This window comes from Uranotaenia lowii, chromosome 2 (assembly GCF_029784155.1).
Source record: "Uranotaenia lowii strain MFRU-FL chromosome 2, ASM2978415v1, whole genome shotgun sequence".
NCBI lineage: Eukaryota > Metazoa > Arthropoda > Insecta > Diptera > Culicidae > Uranotaenia > Uranotaenia lowii.
The window spans coordinates 214,029,796-214,055,963 of NC_073692.1; the positions used below are offsets into that span (position 1 = coordinate 214,029,796).

General features: G+C 39.5%; 1 protein-coding gene across 1 annotated transcript in view; it reads right to left on the reverse strand.

Moving 5' to 3' along the window:
- The window catches only part of LOC129744087 (protein disks lost), an 819,210-nt gene that overhangs the window by 67,562 nt on the left and 725,480 nt on the right, over positions 1-26,168 (reverse strand). The window contains exon 7 of the mRNA XM_055736446.1: positions 2,620-2,751. Within this exon, the coding sequence (XP_055592421.1) occupies positions 2,620-2,751 (132 nt within the window). The remainder of the gene's footprint in view (positions 1-2,619; positions 2,752-26,168) is intronic.

Sequence of the window (26,168 nt, forward strand, 5' to 3'; positions counted from 1 at the left end):
TAAGTTTACAAAATTTACAAAATTTACAAAATTTACAAAATTTACAAAATTTACAAAATTTACAAAATTTACAAAATTTACAAAATTTACAAAATTTACAAAATTTACAAAATTTACAAAATTTATAAAATTGACAAAATTGACAAAACTAATAGAATTGACAAAATTGACAAAAATGATAAAATAGACATAATTGAAAATATTGACATTTCAAAGTTGTCAAAATGTTTAATATCTATTGTTAAATCGATAGATAATTGTAATCTACATTGAAGCATCGTATTTTAGTTTTTTTTTTCCATTTATTCGCTTCCTTTTCTTGAGAGGTTGAATTATTTGAAACACATGGTTAGGAATCTTTTTTAAAAATTATACCCTTCATTTTTAGACCTCTTCTATTTTATAAATATAAGATCATAATGTCATAGAAACGGGATCATACAAGATATCCCAGAATTCAATCATTCAAAATTTTTCAATTAGTTTACAATTATGTTATTATTTATGTGAAAATTATAATTATTTCAAAATACCTTCATCTTTTAAAAAATTTAGAATCCTAATTACTTAAATTCATTTAGGATTTACTACGTTCGAAATACTTTAATCATTACTCAGTATTTATAAATCTATCATTTATTTATTATTTTGTGTCATGTGTATCCAAATATAATTTTTAGACTGTAAGAAAGGCTACAATCCACTGTTAAGTGTATTAAATCGGGTTTTTTCCTTTTTTGAGGAAGTTAACCCATTAAAGTCATTCTTCCTCGCCTGATTAAAAGTTTACTTAAAAAAAATACAAATGTACATAAAACACCATGAAATATTTTATATTCTAATTTTTAAAACTGTGATTGCTGTTTGTTTGGATGGAGTTTTTTTTCCATATTTATCCTTACACGCGAGCAAGTGTGCGTTAAAAATGCCAAAACCTTTTCCTTAGCTTTTCTGAACAGATTGGTTTCGAACACGCAAACTATAGTTGAAGCTGTTTTAACCCGAAGCAAAAAAAACTTTCATTTCCGAAGACTTGACGAATAGCAAAAGCAAATTTCCATTGAAATCAGGATAAAAATGTCTTTTTCAAATGCATTTCCCTTTCGATAAAAAAAATTGCATTAAAAAATTTACTATACATATAAAGGTCCGGAAGAATTCTGTACAAAAAATAAATCCTTTCTTCCAAAAAAATTCAATTTACAATACAAGTTTGTTTCAACCAAAAATTTTTTGAATCAAAATTAGTTCTTTTTTGATTCAGATAACTTGTTAACAAGTTTTCCCTGCGTGAAGCCTGTAACATCTAACACATTGCACTGATAATCTTCTGCAATCTTTTTATACCATCAATTCAAATTTTAAATTATAAAAGAACATTGCTATCTTGATGCGAACGAAGGTTATTTATTTTCTTGCCGTTGCTTGAGAGTGCATTTTTTTGTTTCGATTATAGTCGTTTTAACATCTTTATGTCATTCGCGGCTTATATCAACGATGCAGTTGGCGAACAATCATTGAAAAACTTATCCGGAGAAACTCTGTTTGATGTTTACTCTTGGGCTCGAACTCACGGACATCGGCTCAGGAAGGAACTGAATTGCCAACTGAGCTAAATCACAAGCTTGGGATTTCAAATTTCATGGCTGTGTGAGTGAATTCGTTTATTTTTTTTTATAGGGAGGCTTGCGACGAATTCACGCTAATTTTAAATTAAGCCATTTTACAAAAAGTGGTTAAAAATTTAGCCAAAAAATAATGAAAATAATGTAAGAAGTAAAAGGGATAGGGTAACGATAGATCCGGAAGTATAATAAGAACTGAGGATCATAAGTGGCTGTCCGAACAGTTTGACAACAACCAAACCGAAATCTTTCTAATTTTACGGTGGTTGCACCACAATCAGTCGTCGCTTGGGATGGCTGCTTCGAAAAGAAGGGGTTTGCTTACATAAGTATTGGCGAATTTTGAGTCACAAGTTGTTACCCCAAGATAAAGCAACCGAACGGTATTTATTGGAGAATATTTGATGATACTGGTGGTACCTTTAAGCACTCTTTAAAAGCGTTTTTACTGATTGTAAGTGAAATAGTTTAAAAAAGTATTTTTTGAAAAAGCTGATAAAATTTAAATGCGATTTGATGTATTGTTTGATGATTTCAGTTGAAAATAGATAAAGCTATATGCATTTGCAACATGTTTTAATTTTAACGATGACAATTAATCTCAATTTTCATGTTAAAAAAATAAGCTCGAACTTGCACCCTACACTTGAGTGTAGTGTGTGTAAATAGCTGCGTCTTAAACTTGCGACTCACAAGTTGTGTGCAAGTGAGTACAAAAACTTACGTGCACTTCGAACCCAAATTGCACCGTGAAGACTGTAATTTCATATCTAACTCTAAAACTCAAACAATTTATCTCTAAAGAATGATTGGTTTTAATAATGTTATTATGTGAACAGAATCAAAAGTAAGGATTTTAAATTATGATCAGGGTGCTTTGGGAAAAATCCCATGCTGAGCAAAATATGTTTAACGATTATCTATTTTTAAAATAAACATTTTAAATAAATGTCCTTATCCTATCGGATAAAACAAAACTTAAAAAGTGACTTACCGAATTTCGCAGCTCCAGCTGCCGGTTGTCTACGGTCGAGTTCCGGTAGCTATCGTAGTTGAGTGGCCTTGAGATGATGAAGCCCACAAATTTCGCCAAAACACGCATCGTAGTTGTCGATTCCGGACGGACCTGTTGGATTGTGTTTGGCAAGGTTCGTGCCAAAGTGCCGTCCCAAGAAAGAATACGGAAACCGAGAAAAAAACAGAGAAATAGAGAAAAAAAAACTCTATTAGAGAAAAATATCGTGATACGGTAACATATAAAATTTCCGAATGGCTTAGAACAGCAACAATGCGCAGTGGATCGTGAAAACATTTGATCACTGAAACTGAACAAAGCTATCATGCCTGGAGCCCAAAAAGTAGGAAAAAACTGAAACAAAACAAAAACATCAGAAGAAAAAATAGCAAACAGGAAGTCACATGGAACACGAGCAGGAAACGGAAGGTTTTCCACTTTCGGTTAGAAACACAGACACACTCTTCTGCTCATCCATGAAACTTTATTCAATGCATATTTTCTCTTTCCCTGATACACTGAACAGATTCTTCCGCTCCCGAAGAGATAAGAGCTGAAATTGAAAACATATTTCGAAACTAGCCAGGTGAAAGCTTCCTGGAATCCCCATACTCTTAAATGTAATACCTATACTGCTTGTTCTAAAGGAAAAATTTCCCGAAAAGTTCATTTTTCTTTGTTTCGATGCTAAAGCTCGAAAGCTAGCTGCTGATGATGATAGACAAATGCCAGAGATTCGGTCCAATAAGGGATAGACGGGTGTCAGTCGATCCTGATATGGGTAGTTCAAATTTAGAATTTTAAACATTAATATCAATGTAAGTTTTCTTGAAACTCAAATTTGTATCCTCAAAAATAAAAGGTGCACTGAACACCCCAATACCCCTGATTGAAACAAAGTAGTAAAGCAGTAGCTAAAAAAAAACAAAGTTAGACGGGACTTTGGCCAGGTGAAATCGATTATAATTTACTTTCTCCCTGCTTTGTTCCGAATGTTCGTTCGTCCGCCCATTCGATGTCCAGAGGGAGCCTAGCTTCCGGCTTTGATGCTGAAGATTTTGGTTTTCTCTTCCGGGAAAATTTTTGGGGAACTTCTGGCACCACCTCCTTGCTCTAGCGCCTGTTGAGCAGTCAAGATAAACAACAGGTGGAGCGGTTGGGTGTTCTTGAACAATCTGGTAGTTGCAGATAGATTTTCGACAGCCAGTGAGGGAATCCTTCAAGTTTTATTTATTATGTGGATGGAAAAGAATTGAGATTGAGCACATACTTATGCCAAAATCGAACGGTTTAAAAAAAAATTAAATACCTATTATTTTCTACTATAACCTATTTTTTTAAACTTTTATTTTTTACCTTTAATTTTGACAAACATTATAACTTAGTTTTAACGTTCATGTAGGTTTAAGATAAAGATAAATACAAAAAATTAGGAAAAAATATAGAGTACTCAAACATGAGGAAAGTATGAAAACTTTACAAAACTTAAAAAGCTTTAACAAAAGACTAGAAATGAAAAAAAAATCTTTAAAAAAAAGATGTAAAATAAAAAAAAAACAAGTATGAAAAAAACAACAAAGTTCTAAATGGTTTTAGGACATGATAAAAAAATAACAAAAAATGACTAATAATTATCAAAAATTGTAGGGAAATGGCGTTAATAATAATGAAAATGGTTTATTTTAAGTGATAATTAAGAAAAATGTAGATGTAAGAACCATTCAATTTTGGCACGGTTTTGAAAAATATTTTTTTGTCATCTTGTTTTATCTTGTTGCATCAAATTTTATCTATTTTATCTTTTTATAGTCGTTTAACCCTTTCATCCAATATTGTGAATTTTTCATGCAATTTTCCACCATTGACAGCATTTTATTGAAGAGCGGGAGCAGCCATTTTGGATTAGAATATGGCGTCAGATAGCGAAATTTGACTTAGTTATAGCCGTTTAGCTCTTTAACCCAATACCCATTATACGAAGGTTTCATGCCATTTTCAGTCATTAACAGCATTCTAGAGTTAAGAGGAAGTTTCCATTTTGAATTTCAAGATGGCGTCAGCAAATCAGCGTCTAATCGTTTGGCCCTTTAATTCCACACCCATTTCGAGGATTTTACATGATTCTCAATCATTTACAGCATTTTGAAGTTATGCGGAGTCGCCATCTTGTATTTCAAGAAGGCATAAAATAACAAAATACGACTTCTACTCGTTAAGCCCTTCCACTCAATACCAATTTTGTGGATGTTCCTTGAGATTTTAAGTAATTTAAATCATTCAAAAATAAAGCAACAGCCGCCATCTCGGGTCCATGATGGCATCGAGCAACAAATCTCGCGTAAACCTTTATTAGGTCGTATGAAACATCTTAAGAATTCACAGAAAACTGCTGCAAAAGTTATCAAAACACTTTAAATTTTGTATTTCACTTATAGAATATGTTGTCCAGGCTACTAATATACTTAATGGAAAGAATTATTATTATTATTATTTTATTAAAGACATTTTATCATTTTCATGGCATTCGAGTCATTAATGGAAAGAAGTTGCGACTAGTTTATGTAAGTTTATGTATTTATTATGGTAATAAACCTGTTTCTTACATTTTGTTTCATAAGACGTAAAGGAAGCTCACGCGAGAATTTTTTTTCTAATAGATGAGCCTTTACACTCAATACTCAAATTGTAGAAGTATTTATGCCACGTCCAGTGGTTTGATGTATTTTGAAGATATTTTTTTATTTAATTCAACACCAACACCGATGAGTTTTAAAAAATGTGTAAAAATGGGAATTCCAAATCAAATATAGGTTATTTAACCTGAGCGTCTCCTGTTTTAACATCTTGATCGATAACTGTCACTCAATTTAACGACGGTTGTTAAAATCAAGCATTGCGTCCTTTATAAAACATACAAAAAAAAAATTCAAAGCAAACTTCTAAAGTGTGTGTTTTATTGAAATTTTTAGAGAGCTGTTGAAAACGCAAAACGCATCACATTAGCGATAGCTATTTATCATTCTTACACTGAAGTGATATCCTCATTATTTATGTTCTCATATTCTGAGCTAACCACTCAGAGTATCCGGCAACACTGCTGAGTTACCAAGAACCTAGTTTGAGAAAATTGGATTCACAGTGTGATGATGCAAACATTTGTACCGTGTTTATCGTAATCCCCTGTCATCAACAATCATCAATCCATTGTTCTCAATAGCGGATTGATGCTAAGCGTGAAGAACCATAACAAGCAATGTTTTGATTCTATTTAGAGCCTCAAGTATATTTTGCTACTGCATCGCCCGCATTGTGAAACGATTCTTCTGGCGGATCCGACAAACGGTAAGTTTCAACAATAGCATTCAAAACAACTTTAAGAGTAAATGGCCAAATCAAGAATTAAAGCATTTCTAATCACTTTAATAAAACAAGCTGCACTAAAAATTCCATTTTTAAACCATAATAAATTCTAGGCGCTCGGTCTTTGTTTACCAGAGCCGGAAATCATTTTAAGCAACAGTCGTTCCAATCTGTGCTTTTCCTGCGACTCTGTCTTTTTTAACCAGATCCTGAACAACCGAAAACATTCTAAGAAGCAGCCTGCCCAATCTGTGCTTTTCCTGCTGCTCTGTCTGTGTTTATCAGAACCGAAATAATCCGAAAACATTCTTAGAAACAGCCGTTCTAATCTGAGCTTTTCCAGCCGCACTGACTTTGTTAACCAGAGACTGAACGATTTTGAAAACATTCTTATCAACAGTCTTACCAACAAGTGCTTTTCATGCCGCTCTCTTTTTGTTTACCAGAGCCGGAATATAAACAAACAATCGTAGCAACAGCCTTGAAAATCCGCGCTCCCTGAGCCAGTCCGTCTTTCTACCGGTGGCCTAATCAGAAGCCATTTTTGCGTAGCAGCAGCTTTAAAAATCTACGCTTCCTTAGCCAATCTGTCTCTTCACTGGTGGCCAAATCATAAACAAAAAATCGTAGCAGGAACCTTAAACATCTCGAATGAATCTAGAAGAAGACGCCAATTCGATTAAGTCATCCTTCCACAACTTAGAGTAACTCTACCCGAGAGTACTCCTCGGCATAAATACTCTACGAGCTCGACTGCGGAGGGGCTATTGTTTTATCCTCACGGCTTTCGTTGCAAGAGCCGCATTCTACTCATATACTACGACACGGTTAAGGTGTTCTATACAACGTACGCAACGTACCTAGCACTTAGCATCTCGACATACGCGATTCAACCATAGATGTCACCTTCGGTAGCCCGGAGTTGGTATGCGATTGGATGGTGAGCGAGGCCTACACGAATAGCGATCACTTCGCGATCCGCTATCGGTTAGACTCAAGTACACGGACAGGTAGACATGAGTCTAGGACAGGGGAACGCCTCTGAAAGACAACCCAGTTCGACCAGAACGTCTTTGTCGAAGTAGGGTCAAGTGGGGTAATTATGTACACGGGGTAATTCCGAACAAGTGCCATACGCGCTGCTGTGGGGGATGAATGAACACAAAAAGTTCCAAAAGTGGTAGTTTAACATCCACTTGAATGCTATAAGCTGTTTTCGATCTGCTTTTAAATCCTAATGATATCATTTCAGGTGTTTTGAAAAACCATTACCCCGTGAAACGGAAATCGTTTTCGACAATGTTCAGTGATTTGAATATCTGGTCATAGGAAATCCAGCTGGGATGTTGTTGTCACCTGTTTTACATCCGGTTTTTGATGCTTTGTCTGGATTTCGAAGAAATTTTGAAAAATTTTAATCCCACTGATTTACAGATGAGTGTTCATATTTACCCCATAGTTTTCGTCCTAGGGGGTAATTATGAACACATATTCTTATTCATTCCCTCACATTTCTTTGGCTTTTTGATGGTCAAATGATTTATTCATCAACTTAGGGGGCCATTCACTAATTACCCAAGTATTTCCAGATCCCTTTCCCCCTCCTCCCCTTACAAAACTACACCCTCCCCCACACTTCTGTATGATCTTAACACATTAGGGACCGTGAAGAAATCTTAGCCGCGAAACATCAACAACGCCATTCTATATCACAGAATCCACTGGACCAAGTTCAATAAATTTCATATTAAATTTAGGTCCGCAATGTGTTAAGTGTTAGAATTTGAATTTTTGAGAATTTGTTATCTTTTTTTCTAAAAATGATATTTGGATTAAAAAAAAGTTATGCCAGTTCTTATCAGTCTTTGAAAAAAAACTTTTGAACGCAATTTTATTGAAAACTGAAAATAAAATTTCAAATGTGAAAAAACTGAATAAAACAGAAATTTTGAAAAAAAGGCTTAATCCGTAGTCACATTTAAACAAGTCTTAATTTTGTTCAAAAAATTAGTGATAAGAACTTGCTTTTTGTTGATAAAAAAAGGCAGTCAAGTCACCGGACAGTTTTACCGGTAATACCGAAACCGAAAACTTGTATCCCAGGAATAGTTTTCTAATATCGAATACAGGTTTTACGTCCTTTCAAAATCAGTTTTTTTGGTTTTGATATATAACAAGGTTATAAACTAAACTTGAAGAAATGTTTAATTTTACTTAAAATAAAATTCACCATTTGTTTATAAAAGTTTTGCTGCACGAGCTTTTATGCATAACCGCGTGAAATTTAAAATTATTACGAACTTTAAATCTCTGTGGTTAACAGTAAAATATAAGAAAAACTTTGATAAATTTAATAGGTGAATATGTATGTCCACAAAGCAAAGATAAAAAAAAAGATCAATTCTCTTGTATGTTTGGACAACGTGCTGCTATTCAGGACATTAGATTTACAGCAAATAATAATTGTTTATGTGTTACATCCGGATAACACAGATCCAAAATCTATTTTCTTGCAGTCTTATTTTTATACTTAGATATTTTTTTCAATGTTAATTTGTTCGAATACTTTTTTTAAATTTGGTACAAAAAGAATACTTTTTGGTTGAGGATTTTCTCTTTCAGTTTTATGAGGAAAACTTTTAAAATTGTATTGAAAGAGTAGAGCTACTAATATGAAATTTCGTAGAGGTTATAAACAATTTTATTAGTGTAAATATTTTTCACAACAGTCGATCATATAGAGCTGACTAGGTTTGCAAGAATTGACTGTTCACTGATTCAAGAAGATTTTAATGAGTGTTTTTGTGAAACAACTATCTTAAAAGATTTTCGAATTTTCTGCATATGTATAGGTTTCATTTTCATGATACCCGAAAAGCCTAGCCCCCGACATTTAGGTAAAGACTTTATGTTTGCTGCGCAGAACCTTTTAAACGGATGTAAAAATTATCGAGTTGCCTAACTCGCCTAAAATTTCACTCGTATGGAGAGGTCCTATCCAATAAAAATATTCTGCAACGACACAAAGAAACAGAAAAAAAACAACCAAAACGTAAAAGATACAACAAAGAAATTCAACTCCCGAAACAAAAGATAGAAAAAATTAATAAACCAATCATTAAAAAAATCAAACATCAAATAGCTATTTTTTCTGTTGCTTTACATCATATTTTCACTTACATTTGTTCACTTTACAAGTTTTATACATGAATTGAAGTGAGTTTTTATAAAACAACCCATTTTCTTATTACTGCAAATTTTTTTCATTATGTGGTGATGAATTGAGATTTTCTGACACTATTTAAATCATATTGGACAAGCCTCGGGGTAAATATGAACATAGTTTGGGGTAATTATGAACAGGTTTTGGGGTAATCATGAACATATTTTTTTTAAGTAAAAAATGACCATACACTGCTTACTATGGGTAAATGTAACGTATAACTACTGTTACTTTTCAAAAATTTTATACCAAGTCCGTAATCCGTGTTCATAATTACCCCCCAGACAGGGGGGTAAACATGAACAGACGGGGTAATTATGAACAGACGTCTTAAGGACGTGGGATGCGACCAAAAAAAAAAGTTGCTCCACAGAATGTTGAAGAGCACGGAAGCATTCATTGTCGGCAGCTTTTCAGAATTTATGATAAGAAATAAACATATGGTGACTGTAAGTGTGCCAAACGAAGAAATTTTGTTCATAATTACCCCACCTAGCCCTATTCCACTGGAAGAGGAACCTGGACAAACTGTCCGCGGAAAAACTGACGAGGGTTATCCCGCACTTGCGAAACTGCGATGACGAGAAGGGCCAAGCGTAAAGACACTAGGCGACGGGTGGATACAGAAAATCGCGGGTCTGCGTGCCGACTGCCATAGGGCAAGGCGCAGGAAGAACAGTTATGCCGTGACGCCAACGACTGTCCATGGGGTGATGCCTATCGGATAGCCATGGACAAAACTAAAAGTGGGGGTGCGCCACCTAAAACGGGCCCGGAAAAAGTGAGAGTCATCATCAATGAGCTGTTCACACAGCACGATGTTACCCGCTGGCCAACAGTCCCGTATGACTGGGACACCAGCGCCGATGAGCGGATAACGGTGGAAGAACTTCGCGAGATCGCCAAGTCTCTCCAACCAAGGATGGCCCCCGGACCGCACGGAATTCCGAACGTCGCAGTGAAGGTCGCGATCAAGGAGTTCCCGAAATGTTCCGGACATCGTTGCAATGATACATGACGAAACGGGTGTTCCCTGACACGTGGAAGCGGCAGAAACTCGTCCTTCTGCCAAAACCGGGTAAGCCTCCACATCACGTACGACCAGCTCCTACGAATGAGCCTCCCATCGAGAGCTGAACTCGTAGGATATGCTGATGATGTAGTCCTCTTGGGGAGAGGCTCCTTAGCAGCGGAGGTACAGCTTCTTGCCACAGTAGCTATCCAGGTAGTAGAAAGCTTGATGCACTCTATGTGTCTGCGTCTAGCCCACCAAAAAACCGATATGTTACTAATCACCAACTTTATCTCAATCCATATAGATACCATAACAGTTGGACCGTGTGATCCAAACGCGCAATTAAGTACTTGGGGGTGATGATCGACGACAGACTCAGCTTCCCAAGTCATGTCGACTACCTGTGTAAGAGAGCGGCTGTACTCACACGGATGATGTCGAACTTCTCGGCAATCCGAAGTAGCAAGAGGAGGCTACTGTCAAGCGTAACCAAGTCAATCTTGCGGTACGGAGCAGCGGCCTGGAAGCAGACCCTGGGGAGACAGTGTAAAATGTAAAGACTTAGCAGCGTTCAGCGGCTCATAACCCTGCGGATTATCAGTGGATACCGAACCATCTCGTTCGAAGCCACCTGCGTAGTGGCGTTGTTAGAGGAGGAGGAGGATGTGTTTTATTGCGACAATAAAGAAACGCCCAACGCAACGTACGAGATCTCGCCAATGAGGACTCGATGTCCAACTGGCAACAGCCGTGGGACAGATCAGCGAGAGGAAGGTGGACTCATCGTCTGATCCCGCACATCGGGAGCTGGATCGGAAGAAGGCACGGTGAAGTGGACTTCCATATGACGCAATTCCTGACTGTTCATGGATGCTTCATGAAGTAACACTACCGGTTTGTGGCTTCGCCATATTGCCCAGCTTGTGGTGACGAAGAGGAGACACCCGAACACGTGGTGTTTGCCTGTCCGAAGTACGTATCAACATACTTGCCGTCTGTGGGTCTGACACGACAGTTGACAACATGCAGCAGAGGATGTGTACGGACTCCAACACCTGGAATGCGGTCATCGATGGGCTCACCCGGATCATGACTGCCCTGCAGAGGAGCTGAAGACAACGGCAGTCCTCAAACGATGTAGGATGACTCCATCGCCGGGAAGTATCTGAGTAGTGTGCGTCTGGTCCCTTGATCAAAGCTGACATCTTCTGCGTAACGGATGCCATGGAAACGCCGCATTCGGGCGAAGGATGCTCAATCTTTACTTTCCCTTTACTCCCCCCCCCCCTTTACTTTACCTTCTTCGCAGTAGAAATCATTGGGAAAGATTCGAGTCGGTGAACGATAACGTCTTCGTCGGGAATCATCCGAGTAGTTGCGTTAAGTCCCACGCGTGTGCTGCGACATGCGCGAGCTGCTCTCAATCGGCACACGACGGGCATAAAGGTGGCGAACCTCGAATCCTGGGGATAAGAGCTCGGGCGTCGAGTCGTTAGAGGAGAGGTCAGACCTCGAATCTTCAGAAGGAAAGGTTTGTGTGGTCAACTATGCATAAATTGATGGGAAGTTTCCGACAAAAAAAAGAAATCATCAAAACACTAGAATTTTTTTAATTTTTTCCCCTATAAGTTATTAAAAAACCCTGAACTGAAAAAAAAACCTATTAAGTATGTTATTTTCTCAAGAAAAAATAAAAAAGGTATACAGCCCGATACTAATTGGAACAAACTTTTCTAGTTCCTATCAGAAAATTGGATGTACTTTGTTAATAGTTTCAAAGGTTAGTAAAAAATGGGTTGGTAGCTCAACTTCAGTTTCAGGCAGTTAGTATTTTGTAAATTCAAATATGCGATTTCAAAACATCCGCCTATCAGAAACAAAGAGCATTAAATAGCTGCAAGCCAATTCACAATTCTCAAAAACAATAAATACAAAGTCAAAAGTTTTTTTTAAAGGTAAGTCTTTGTAGATTTGACAGTCGATTAGCCGAACATTATTTCCGGTCAATGCTCGGTAGCTTAAAAAGAAAAAATCCCATACGTTCACTGTTGATCGAACCGTTGAAATTAGACCTTAGGCATCGAGGATTTGGTACACCCGAATGCTCATCGCAATGTCAAATGTTTGAGAATACTATACATTCGACAATTGCATTGTGCGGTTAATTTCAGACCCGTTGTCTCCGCCAAGAGGTGGAATGCAGACATTGCGTCAATCCAATCAAAATCCAACCCTGCAACAAATAACTAGCTCAATCTCTTCCGCGATTTCAATAATTGATGTTGGAAATAATTACGCTTGTGCATCCGTGGTACGCAATTTGGTACATTAGTTGTACCTTGAATAATAACAATCCGGAAGCAGGAATTCTGCTTGCTCGAATCAAAATCGAATAAAACAGTTCTGAGATTTGATAGATTTGAGCGGTATTAAAATATGAGGTGAAAAGTTTTCCTTTATAAATTGAATAGAAAAAAATTCGAATGATGTGTTTGAAAAACCTTCAGTTGCCTGGCTGCCGTTTCCAATTAACCGGAAAGGACCGAATGATTTGCGTAAAAGACGTCAGGTGTACGAAAACAATACAATTAGTCGTTACGGTTCCCGTCGAGCAATCATCTTAAATTTTATCACTAGCTGATGTACCCAATTTCTCGGAAAACTCTCCAAGACACCCCCCGAATTCAGCCGGAAAATTTCCCAGTCCTATTCAATTAAGCATCGCCTGGAGAAAAACCAGGAACGAAGAAAACCACACAAAACGCTAGAGCCCCAAAATATAAAACCATCCCTTGATCCTTTTCCGGTGTATGCATTAAGGTTGGCCCTTCCTTCAATTGCTACCACCCGATGGCAATTATGAGAGAAACCCAGATCCGGCTGGCTGGCGGTGTGCGGTAAGGCATTATGTCCCCGTATTTCAAACCAACAACCCCTCGCATTCATTGCTGTTAGAAAATAGACCGTTGTTTATTGCCAGTAGGTTAACCCCGGAAACGTGCCTTTCTTATACTTTCACCTTAAGTCTATTCTGGCATCCCCCCATTCCTGGAACGAAAACTCGAACCAGTTAGCAAGACCCCGGAAAACCTTTGAATTCAGGAAGTTTATTCCGATTCAGATCTACGAACACTGTGGTAAATTGCGGCAAATTTAAAGAGTTCCTATAACGCTCCACAAAATTGACAAATTTTATTTTATCGAAGGCTGACCACAAACTATTTCACCCATACAAACTTCATAACTTGAATTTGGGGAAAAAAATTACCATCTTTCCGTAGCATTCAAACCCAATATTCCTAGACAGTTAGTAATTCACCTACTCCTTTCTGAACCTGCTACTACTCCACACCCATTAATTAGCATATTGTTCGCTTGCGTTGGTGTTTTAAATTGCTTTTCTTGATGACCGCCGCAAATGTAATGTAGGTACTTTGACTGGAAGGAAGGTGGATGCCCTCCTCAAGAAAATGGAAACGGAAACAAAACACAGCACAGCAAAGTCCCTCCTGCCCGTTGCTAAGTAATTCATCTCCTCATATTGTCGGGATGTTCCTCAATTGACTTTATTCATTTTATTCTCCTGTTGCTTTGTCTAGTAGCTACAGTTTTAAGCAGCTTGTGGTTAGCCATTTTCCCGGCTGTTCTGATGTTAACAATGAAGTTAGAATATGAATCAAAATTGGTGAAAAATTAATTCTGCTACAAGAATTTTAATTTGAAGAAGACTAAAATTAAACAAAAAATACCCGATTTGCACAATTTTAATTCGACTGACTGTTAGAAAAAGGATCAAAAACTTTCCCTTACCAAACACAAACATTTTATCTCCCGTTCAAGTTGTTTTTAGAAGAAGGTCACTGGCCAAATGGCGAGCGCGGCGCAGAATAAGAGCCACTATCTTTCAATTTTCGACCATATTCAGAGATTAAAGGTAAAACTTCTAATTTAATGTGTAATGTCATTTCGGTTAAGTATTGAACCCCTCACGGAAAAAAAGACCACAGTTGTTCTAGTTATTTCAGCTGGTTATACCAATCATCAAAGCGTACTTGATTTTTTCGCATCCAACTATAAATATAATAGACTCAACTACAAACTGATTATTGACTTTACGCAATCAACTATGAATATAATAGAATCTATTACAATGATTCAATTGTTTATATGATAGATTAAACTACATTTGTATGATTGATTTTAGGCATTCAACTATAAATATAATAGATTCAACTATACATTCCTGGTTGACGTCTCACATTTAACTATAAATACTATAGATTCAATTCTGGTGGTGTAATTGATTCAACTGTAAATATGATAAATTCAACTACAACTGAATGATTGATTTTAGTTATTCAACTATAAATATAATAGATTCTACTATACATTTCTGGTTGACCTCTAACATTTAACTATAAATATGATAGATTCAACTGTAGTGGTATAATTGATTGAACCGTAAATATGATGGATTCAACTACAAATGTATGATTGATTTTAGGTATTGAACTATAGATATAGTAAGTTAAATTACATTTTTATGATTCGTTGTGTGAAACTTGAATTGTGTTCATCCGTGTTCATCAGCAAAAATAAAAAAAAATCGTAAGTGTGAGACCAGTACGTGTTCCCTGCAGCGATCGTAGTGCTGTTTTTAGGACTCAGCCGACATTTCCCGACGTCGGTGGCAAAGCGTAAGCGCTCTCTGGTGATGGGGAAACATTTTCCTCTACCAATTCCTGGCCGATAGTTGATAGTTGACCTCATTGAATCAATCATAGAAATATGATTGAAACTATCATAAATAATTATAATTAAATCAATCATTATTTTAGTTGAATCTATCATATTTATAATTAAATCAATCATATTATTAACATTTAATCTATCATATTTATAATCAAATCAATCATATAATTATAGTTGAATCTACTGTAATTATTGTTGAATGTATGACATAAATCGTACATTAGAGTTGAATATTTTATATTTATTGCTAAATTGCTATAGCAAAACTCGAACGTCTTGAAATCTGAGATTGCCTATTGAACTGGTTTCGTAGCTACCTGATCGGAAGAAAACTGATCGTTCGATTCGTATTCCAGACAATTCCCTGCTACTTCAGGGGCTCCACAAGGGAGCCATCTAGGACAGTCGGCCATTTGGGACTGACGGACCAAAACTCGCCTACGCTGAAATCTCTGAAATTGTTCAACGCATTCAAAGGCCCCGAAACACTGTTCCCCTACAAAGACAATTCGACTTTTTCACTATCTGGTGCAACAACTGCCTGGCGTTGAACCGCAAGAAATGTTCCGTCATAACTTTTTCGCGCAAAAGGTATCCCATTTCCGCCGATAATTCCCTTTCGGACCACTTAATTGCTCGGGTAACCACATCAAGGATTTAGTGGATAAAGTTTCCCGATGTTTAGGCTTTATTTTCCGCGTGACGAAGGACTTCAGAGACGTGTACTGCTTGAAAAGCCTCTACTGCTGCCTCGTTCGCTCCATCCTGGAATATGCATCGGCAGTTTGGAGCTCCTTCTATCTGAATGACGCTGATCGGATCGAAGCATTACAACGACGTGGTCACCTGGGCCTTGTTTGTCTCCGAAAATTGACTGTCCTTCGCTTTTGGAATCAGTCGACATTAGGAATTACTCATCAAAATTAAAATAAAAAGCATTTCAAATCAATCGTGTTCTAGGCATGTTTTAGGCTTTCAAAAAACCTTTCATGATTACTTTTGCTCAGAAAATTTCTTTTTGGGCGCATAAATCAAAAATGTTTACAACACAATTTGCTTTTTTAAGTTTGATTTGAGAATGAGAATAAACCCGGGCAAAATCCGGGCATTTCCAATGAAATCCGGGCATTTCCAATGAAATCCGGGCAACCGGACTTCTCCAAATTTTATATTAAATACCCGGGCAATCTGGGAACTTTATTCTAGACAGTAATACGGTGCGGCACAAATGGTCTTGTACAGCAAAAAGTTTTCTCATAAAACATAACACGCTTTTGGCTCATTTTCAACATCTATCATACTTCCTAATCTAATCAATCAATCTATAATTTTAATTCCTTTCATTTGATATTTCTTCTATCAGAATTTAAAACTTCATCGAAATGCAATCTCTCATTTAATTAAAAATCAAAAACCACCGGTGATGATCTGTTAACATACAGCTCAAATTTTTTGGAAACCTACCATATTCCAAATAAGGCTGTCTTCGTGCTTAGAATGAACTTCCATACCTTTGATGGATTTCTACATACATATTTGATCCGAAATTTCAGATAACATGCTCGGCAGAATGAAACTCCTAGAGAGAAATTTTATTTATATAGATTTATGGAAGAAGAAATCTTAATTGGTGTTGAGATTTTAGGCTAGAGTGCATGTTTATGGAACCTCCCATGAATTGTAAAGCCTTTGCTCCCCAATAGGTAGCTGGTGGCATGATAAACTGAGAAATAGAATTCCCGCAATTTCGATGTATAGAGAGCCCGGTGATTTAAGAACAGGCGTAGGCTGTGAAGAGAATCTCGTGTGCGGTGATCTCAACCTTCTAGATTTTGTCTGGATCTTCCAGACTTTTTGGACTTGCGTCAGACATTTTTTCAGGTTTCCAGTCTTCTAAACTTTTGCCATTTCTTCCAGTATGGTGAGTTGGTAACCCGGTTTACGGTAAATCCCGGTTTACGAATGGAATTCCAAGGCACAGCGAGCCACTGCGTCCCCCAGTTTGCTACTCTGGGTTCATGGGTACAATGGGAAGACTCATGATATAGGGCTAGGTGGGGTAATTATGAACAACATTTTTTCATTTGGCACACTTACAGCCACCATATGTTAATTTCTTATCACAAACTTTGAAAAGCTATCATCAATGAATGTTTCCGTGCTCGTTATCATTCTGTAGAACAACTATTGTTTTTTGGTCGCAACCTCTGTCCTTGGGACGTCTGTTCATAATTACCCCGTCTGTTCATATTTACCCCACTCTCTAGGGGGTAATTATGAACACGGATTAAGAACTTGGTATAAAATTTTTGAAAAGTAACAGTAGTTATATGTTACATTTATCCATAGTAAGCAGTGTATGGTGATTTTTTACTTAAAAAATTATGTTCATAATTACCCCAAACTCTGTTCATATTTACCCCGAATCTTGTCCAATATGAGTTATATGGTGTCAGAAAATCTCAATTCAACACCAAATAATGAAAATAATTAGCAGTAACAAGAAAATGGGTTCTTTTATAAAAACTCAATCCAATTCAAAACTTGCAAAATAAACAAATGTAATCAAAATTAAGATGTAAAACAATAGAAAAATAACTATTTAGTGTTCTTTTTAATTGATATTTTTCTATCTTTTGTTTCGAGAGTTTAATTTCTTTGATATATCTTTTACGTTTTGGTTGGTTTCTTTTTTCCGTTTCTTTACGTCTTTACAGAACATTTTATTTGATAGGACCTCTCCATACGTGTGAAATTTTAGACGAGTTAGGCTACTCGATAGTTTTTACAATTGTTTAAAATGTCCTGCGCAGCAAACATCAAATCTTCACCAAAATGTCGTGGGATAGGCTTTTCACGTACGTGCGAGGTATCATGAAATTGAAACCTACACATATACAGGAAATTCGAAAATATTTTAAAAGGGTTGTTTCACAAAAACACTCATTAAAATCTTCTTGGATCAGTTAACAGTCATTTTTACAATTCTTGTCAGTTCTATATGATCAACAGTTTTGAAAAATATTTACACTTAAAAATTTTTTTATCACCTGTCTGAAAGTTCACATAAGTAGTTCTATTCTTGCTAAAAAAAATTGAAGTACTACCGAAGTTTTCCTCAACAAACTGAAAGAGAAAATTTTCAACCAAAAGATGTTCATTTTGCATCAAATTAAAAAAAAATTTCTAACAAATTAACATTAGAAAAAGTATCTATCAGGTATCAGAAAAGGGGTAGGCTTAAAGTAATATTGAAAAAAGTATCTAAGTAAAAAATTAGACTGTAAGAAAATAGATTTTGTTTCCGGATTTAACACCTAAACAATTATTATTTGCTGTAATTTTAATGTTCTGAATTGCAGCACATTGTCCAAACATTCAGGAAAATTGATCTTTGCTTTGTGGACTTATTTACCAATTGAATTTATCAAAGTTTTTCATATATTTTACTGTTGACCACAGAAATTTAAGGTTCATAATAATGTTAAATTTCACACAGTTATGAATAAAATCTCGATCAGCAAACCTTTGTAAACAAAGGGGAATTTAATTTTTAGTCAAATTAAACATTTCTTCAAGTCTGGTTTATAACCTTATTGTTTATCAATTACCAAAAAACCTGGTTTTGGAAGCACGTAAAACCTGTACTCGGTATTTGGTTACAGATTGAACTTTTTTCAAAATTTCTGATTATTCACTTTTTTCCACTTTTGAAATTTTATTTTCAGTTTAAAAAAAATGGGGTTCAAAAGTTTTTGCAAAGACTGAAAAGCACTGTAGAGCTTTTTTTCTTAATCCGAATCTCAATTTTGGGAAAAAAAACAATTTCTCAAAAATTCAAAACTTAACACATTGTAGACCTAATTTATGAAATTTATTGAATTTGGTCCAGTGGATTCTGGGATATAAATGCCGAGTGTTGATGTTTCCCGGCTAAGATTTGTTCACGGTCGTTAATGTGTTAAGATGTTATAGAAAAGAGGGGGGGAGTAGTTTTTTAAGATATTACTTACAAGGGGAGGAGGGGGAAAGGGGTCTGGAAATGCTTGGGTAATTAGTGAATGGCCCCCTAAGTTGATGAATAAATCATTTGACCATTAAAAAGCATTAGAAATGTCAGGAAATGCATAAGAAGATGTGTTCATAATTACCCCATAGGACGGAAACTATGGGGTAAATATGAACACTCATCTGTGAATCAATGCGAATAAAATTTTTCAAAATTCCTTAAAAATCCAGACAAAGCATCATAAACTGCATGTAAAACAGTTGATAACAATATTCTAGCAGGATTTCCTATAATCTGATATTCAAAACATTAAACACTGTCTGAAACAATTTCCGTTTCACGAGGTAATAGTTTTTTAAAACATCTGAAATGATATCATTATGATTTGAAAACAGATCGGATACACCTTACAGCTATCAATCGGATGTTAAACTACCACTTTTGGAACTTTTTGTGGTAATTCATCCCCCACAGCAGCGCGTACGGCCCCTGTTCGGAATAACCCCGTGTTCATAATTACCCCACTTGACCCCTCCGTGTACACACCCTACTCCCTAAACTCCACCTGGGGCCGCAGACCTGGTTCCCACCTCGAACTGTTTAGTACACTATTCTTCAATAGTGGGAGTTCTATTCGCACTAATGCGCTCCAAGGCAATACTCATTAACGAGACCACTTTCAGCAAAACCTCTCATCCTTACGACTCGACGCCTGAACTCTCCTCTAACGACTTGAGAACCGACATCTCCTCGCAATGACTCGAGATTCCCACACAAACCTCTCTTTTTCGCGACTTGAGGCCTGATCTCTCCTCTAACGACTCGAGATCCGACCCCTCCTCGCATCGACTCGAGGTTTACCTCTCCTCTGCACGATTCATCGATCTCTCCTCTAACGGCTTGAAATCTGACCTCTCCTCGTAATGACTCGAGGTGACCACTTGTACCCCTCCTCTTGTTGATAAGGGGCTTGATCCCTCCTCTTACGACTCGACACCCGACCCCTTATCATAAAGACTCGGGGTTGACCACACAAACCTCTCCGCCTGAAGGTTTGAGTGGAATAACCCTTTCGCAACGATTTTCACTGCGAAGAAGGTTAAATCTTATCCCCGCAGCTTCTGTCGTTGAGAACCGCCCTACTTTGTAGCTTCAAACCGTAGGGTCGGACGCACTCTACTCGACAGCCCCCCGTCGATGGGGTCAGTCTACCTCGACCGTTGTCCGGTCTTCTTTATCCCCCTTGGCTGGCAACGAAAGGATTTTTGGCCTGCGAATTTTCCTGCCCGGTGTGTGCCAGATCGAGAGCAGCTTATCCTGGACTAGCGCCTGTCACGGCACACGTTCGGGACTTGGAACGCTACGACTCGGATGTTTCCCGACGGTGACGACATCCTACACCGACTCGAGTGGCTCGCCCAGCATCGAGAACCTCTCTACCCGTGGATATCCCCCGACAGTGGTTATCCCTCTTCCCTCGAGATCCGCTACGAGGAAGGTAAAGTCTTATCCCCGCAGTTTCCCCCTTAGGAAGCGGCACTACTCGGATACCCCCCGGACATACGCACCCCTGACCTCCGCTACGCAGAAGATGATGCCTTATCTTTGTAGCTTCGATCAAGGGATCGGACGCACACTACTCAGATGCTCCCCGTCGATGGAGTCATCCTACACCGTTCGCGGATTGGTCTCAGGCGATGATGATGTATGGTTATATCATCAAGTTATCAGCATCTGCACTATTGCGATCTGGCGACCAAAAATAAAGGTCATCACCTATAAAAAGTTATCCATCCAGATTTTTCCCGACATTTTTTGAAAATCTTTCAGACTTTTCTGAAACACAGTTGACATCTCTGCTCGTGTGTCAAGTCAATTATGTCTTCCACAATTTCAGCTGAATAAACGAAATAGATTGTGACGATTCCACAATTTGTGCCTTAAAATGAGAGAGATTGTGGCAAATTATCACGGAGCACGCATTTCCGAGGAAGTCTCTCTGGACACAATTTTAACCATTGGCTGCACAATTCGCGTGATCATTGACGTATCCTCTCTCTTTTTTGCAATTCCCCGATTTTCAAGGAAGTCTCTCTCCATCGCCTACTTCTGATTAAATCATCGTTCTCGTGCACCGTTTACACAAAATTTCGTTCGACAATCACACATAGAAGATTGCATGACATTTCGTCTGATAGTAGTAAACTGTTGTTGTTTGGTCGTATTTGATGGCACGAACAATGAATCTGATGGAAGCTACCTGTGCGACCGTCAGAGAAAATGTCAATGGTTTAAAACTTTGCTTGCAGTCGTATTCGACGTGGCTTTTGAAGCCGGTCGTCGATCATCAGATTGCGAGTTGGACGAGACGTCGCTTGGTTTAATGACGATAAGGTGATTCTTCTCTCGTTGATCAAAAACTGAGGCTTGTGATTGTGGAACTAGCTACCCGTACATGCCGAGATTCCCGTTTTTGACGATGCTATCGCTCTTCAACTGACTCTTTCTTAATCTATGGATCCGTCACTGAATCAGCTTTTCAAGCACCTCATTAGTTATAATTTTCAGCACTTAAGGTTAAGTTAAGGTGATGGTCATCCTATAGACGTTACGCTATAGACGTTACTTTAGAGACGTTACTCTATAGACGTTACTCTCTCTCTCTCTCTCTCTCTCTCTCTCTCTCTCTCTCTCTCTCTCTCTCTCTCTCTCTCTCTCTCTCTCTCTCTCTCTCTCTCTCTCTCTCTCTCTCTCTCTCTCTCTCTCTCTCTCTCTCTCTCTCTCTCTCTCTCTCTCTCTCTCTTCTGCGCTCATCGCCATACTCGGCTTCAAGTCAAAACTCCAGCACGTATACCCTGTTGTTACGATTCAAGACTAAGGAACTCTTCTCTAATGATTTGAGGTCCGTCTTTACTCGTAACTCGAAGCTTCAGGAGCACGGAGTCGAAGGATGAACCACGAGCTCGCGCGACTCTACGGCGAACCCAGTATCCAGAAGGTGGCGAAAGCTGGACGGATACGCTGGGCAGGACATGTTGCAAGAATACCAAACGATTGTCCTACTAGTATGCTACTCTGAATCCATGGGTGCAATTGGTGACTCATGATACTATGTACCGCTACACCATAAAGTCCACCTGGGCCGACTGACCATAATTCCTATACGGATCTGCAACGAAGGATTTACCCGTGATGGGAGACCAAGCCAACGCTTTTGCACTCATCGGGTTACTCGGCTTCAAGTCAAAACTCCAGCATATATACCCTGCCTCTTGTTACGATTCAAGACTAAGGACCTCTCCTTTGACGACTTGAGGTCTTGGCTCGGCTTAGTTTGGCTCGAGGCCTTTTCCTCTTTGCCAATCCGTGGGCCGATCGAGAGCTTATCCTGGACACGCGCCTGTCACAGCACACGTCCCGAGCTTTACGAAACTACTCGGATGATTCCCGGCGAGGACGTCATCCTTCACCAATTCCAGTGACTCCCCCGCCGACGACGTGAAGGTCAAGTCTTATCCCCGCAGCTTCCGTCGTAGAGAGCGCGTTCTACTCGGATACTCCGAGGCGGTGGAGGTATCCTACACAACGTTCGCGACGTACCTATTTAGCAGCTCGGCATACGCAGAAGGTAAAGTCTTATCTTTGTATGCTTATTGCTAGGGTCGGACGCACACTCCTTGAAGGCCCCCCGCCGAAAGGGCATTCTGTTTTCTTTCTTGATCAAGAGCAGCTCATCTTAGACTTACGCCTGTCACAGCACACGTACGGGCCTTTTACGCTTACGACTCAGATGAATCCCGACGGTGATAGCATCCTATACGGCTCGAGTGGCTCACCCGACGGTGACGTGAAATCACTCTAACCGAGAGTAGCGTGAATTCTCCACCGCACATGGCGCGTTCTACTCAGATGCTCCCCGACGAAGGAGTCACCCTACATTGGTCGCGGACTGGTGCTGGTTCCAACTGCTTTGCAGGACAGTCATGATCCGGGTGAACCCATCGCTAACCACGTTATTTTATTTACATAGTATTCCGTCTTACGACATAACTTGACGAAAATAATTCCTAAAATTCACTCGGTTCATAGCAACCGTTCTCCAATTTCTCGGGCACCCCACGTTCGCCAGATCACGCTCCACTTGGTCTAACCACCTCGCTCGTTGCGCCCCCGCTCGTCTTGTTCCTACCGGATTCGTAGCGAACACCTGTTTTGCAGGACAGTCGTCCGGCATTCTCGCAACATGTCCCGCCCAGCGTATCCGGCCAGCTTTCACCACCTTCTGGATACTGGGTTCGCCGTAGATTCGCGCGAGCTCGAAGTTCATCCTTCGCCTCCACACTCCGTTCTCCTGTACGCCGCCAAAGATGGTTCTTAACACTCGTCGCTCAAATACTCCGAGTGTACGCAGGTCCTCCTCGAGCAATATCCATGTCTCGTGCCCGTAGAGAACAACCGGTCTAATAAGCGTCATATACAGGTTACACTTCGTGCGAGGGCTAAGTCTTCTCGACCGCAGTTGCTTGTGGAGTCCATAGTAGGCACGACTTCCGCTGATAATTCGCCTCCGGATCTCACGGCTGGTGTCATTGTCTGCGGTCACCAGTGAGCCGAGATAGACAAAGTCTTCGACTATCTCCAGCTCGTCGCCGTCGATCGTGACCTTGTTATTACTGGACAAGCGGATTCGGTCGGTCTCGGATTCGCAGGCCGGCATGTACTTCGTCTTGGACGTATTAATCATCAACCCAATCCTTCCTGCTTCACGTTTCAGTTTGCGGTAGATCTCCCCCACCGCCGCAGATGATCTGCCGATTATATCAATGTCATCGGCAAAGCAGATAAGTTGACTGGATCTGTTGAAAATCGTGCCCCGCATTTCGCCCACCGCTCGTCGAATAACACCTTCTAGCGCCACGTTGAACATCATGCAGGATAGACCATCACCTTGTCGAAGCCCCCTGCGAGATTCGAATGAACTCGACAATTCACCTGAAATCCGCACACAGCACTGCGTTCCATCCATCGTCGCCTTGATCAGTCTGATCAGCTTCCCGGAAAAGCCGTTCTCGTCCATGATTTTCCATAGCTCGTTACGGTCGATCGTGTCGTATGCGGCTTTGAAGTCGATGAATAGATGGTGCGTAGGGACTTGGTGTTCCCGGCATTTTTGGAGGATTTGCCGTAATGTAAATATCTGGTCAGTCGTTGACCGTCCCTCCATGAAGCCGGCCTGATGACTTCCCACGAATCTGTTTGCTTGTGGCGTTAGGCGGCGGAGTAGGATTCGGGACAACACTTTGTAGGCGGCGTTGAGGACAGTGATCGCTCGGTAGTTCTCACAGTCCAATTTGTCGCCCTTCTTGTAAATGGGGCATATTACCCCCTCCTTCCACTCCTCCGGTAGCTGGTCTATGTCCCAAATCCGGATTATCAACCGGTGTAAGCAATCGGCCAACCTGTCCGGGCCCATTTTGATGAGTTCAGCTGCGATGCCATCCTTCCCAGCCGACTTGTTTCTATTCAGCTGGCGAATGGCTTCCTTAACTTCACTCATCGTTGGGAGTGGCTCCTCTTCTTCGTTGGCTACGCCGGCGATGTACCTTCCCCCACCGTCTTGATCTCCTGCATGTGCGCCGTTCAGGTGTTCATCGAAGTGCTGCTTCCACCTTTTGATCACCTCATGATTGTCCGTCAGGAAACCCCCGTCCTTATCCCGGCACATTTCGGCTTGCGGCTCGAAGCCTTTGCGGGATGCGTTGAGTTCGCTAGCCACGTGTTAAGTATTGTCATCCTCACACATCCGCACGATGTTGTTGGCTGTGAAGTGGGGTCCACAGGCGGCAAGCATGTTAATGCGTACCCCTTTGAACCTTGAACAGTTGAACACTACGTGCTCTGGTGTCTCAACTGTGTAACCGCAGGTTGGACCTAATGGCGAAGCCACATGTCCAAACCGATGGTGGTACTGCATGAAGCATCCGTGACCAGTCAAGAACTGCGTCATGCAGAATCCATCTCTCCATGTTGCCAATCCATCCAAAATCCGACGTTAGAGATCAAGCAATGAGTCCACCGGCCGCGTTCCGAGCTGTGCCACTGTTGCTGCCAGTTGGACATCGATGCCTTTCTGACATGTCTGCACGTTGGGCATGTGCTCGTAGCAGCAGATATCTTCCTCTAAAAAGACCGAGATGGGCATGACCCCCGCCAAAACATCAGCTGCTAGAGAAGATACCGTTCGGTATCCGTTGATAACTCGCAAGTTCATCAGCCGCTGCACGCTGCAGAGCTTCTGCAGATTACACTGCCTGCTCAAGTGCCGCAGAATGGACGAAGTCACGCTCGCCAGAACCATCCTTCTGCTGCAGCGGATTGCTGAGTTGGACCCGATGCTAGGAGAACCACGTCGTCGGCGAATCCCACAAGTCGCACTTCTGAGGGGAGACGCATTCTCAGCAGTTTGTCGTAACGATGTTCCACAATACCAGGCCAAGTATCGATCCTTGTGGAACCTCTGCTGAAACACTCACTGTTTCTAATCCCATGCTGGTCATATACTGTAGTTGGCGGTTACGGAAGTAACACTCAACCATCCTACAGATATATGCCGGAATTCTCATTTGATTGAGCGACTGACGCTGTTGAAGGCGTCGAAGCCTGGATTCGTCTGCTCCTTCGATGACTGATCAAATGGCATCCATACGTAACTGAAAGAGGGCATACCATTGGCAGACTCGGTTCCACTGAAGAAATAAAAAAGAAGTTGATTTTTCAGTACAAACTATTCAATTTTCCCATACAAACATAAAAGTTCAAATTCACTCATTTAAACGTTTTTTCAAAATTCTACAAAAAATTATGGATGAGTTTTTAACCAAAAATAAGCATTTTAGACCCCAAGGTTTGAAAAAATTCGAAAATGACCTCTAATTGACTCAGTCTAGTATACAAAGCTTTCATTGAAGAGGATCGTCAATGTAAATCGTATTTGTAAATCTAATTGTAAAATTTTGCCCTTGTACATTTCGTACCTAAAAATTATTAAATTTTCAAGGTGATGGAAAATTTTAGAGAAACATGGGGGTCAAAGGAAAGATAGAACATAAGCCGTAAATATCATGAAATTCTCGCTCACCGACATGACTTAAACCCGCAATCTTCGGTTC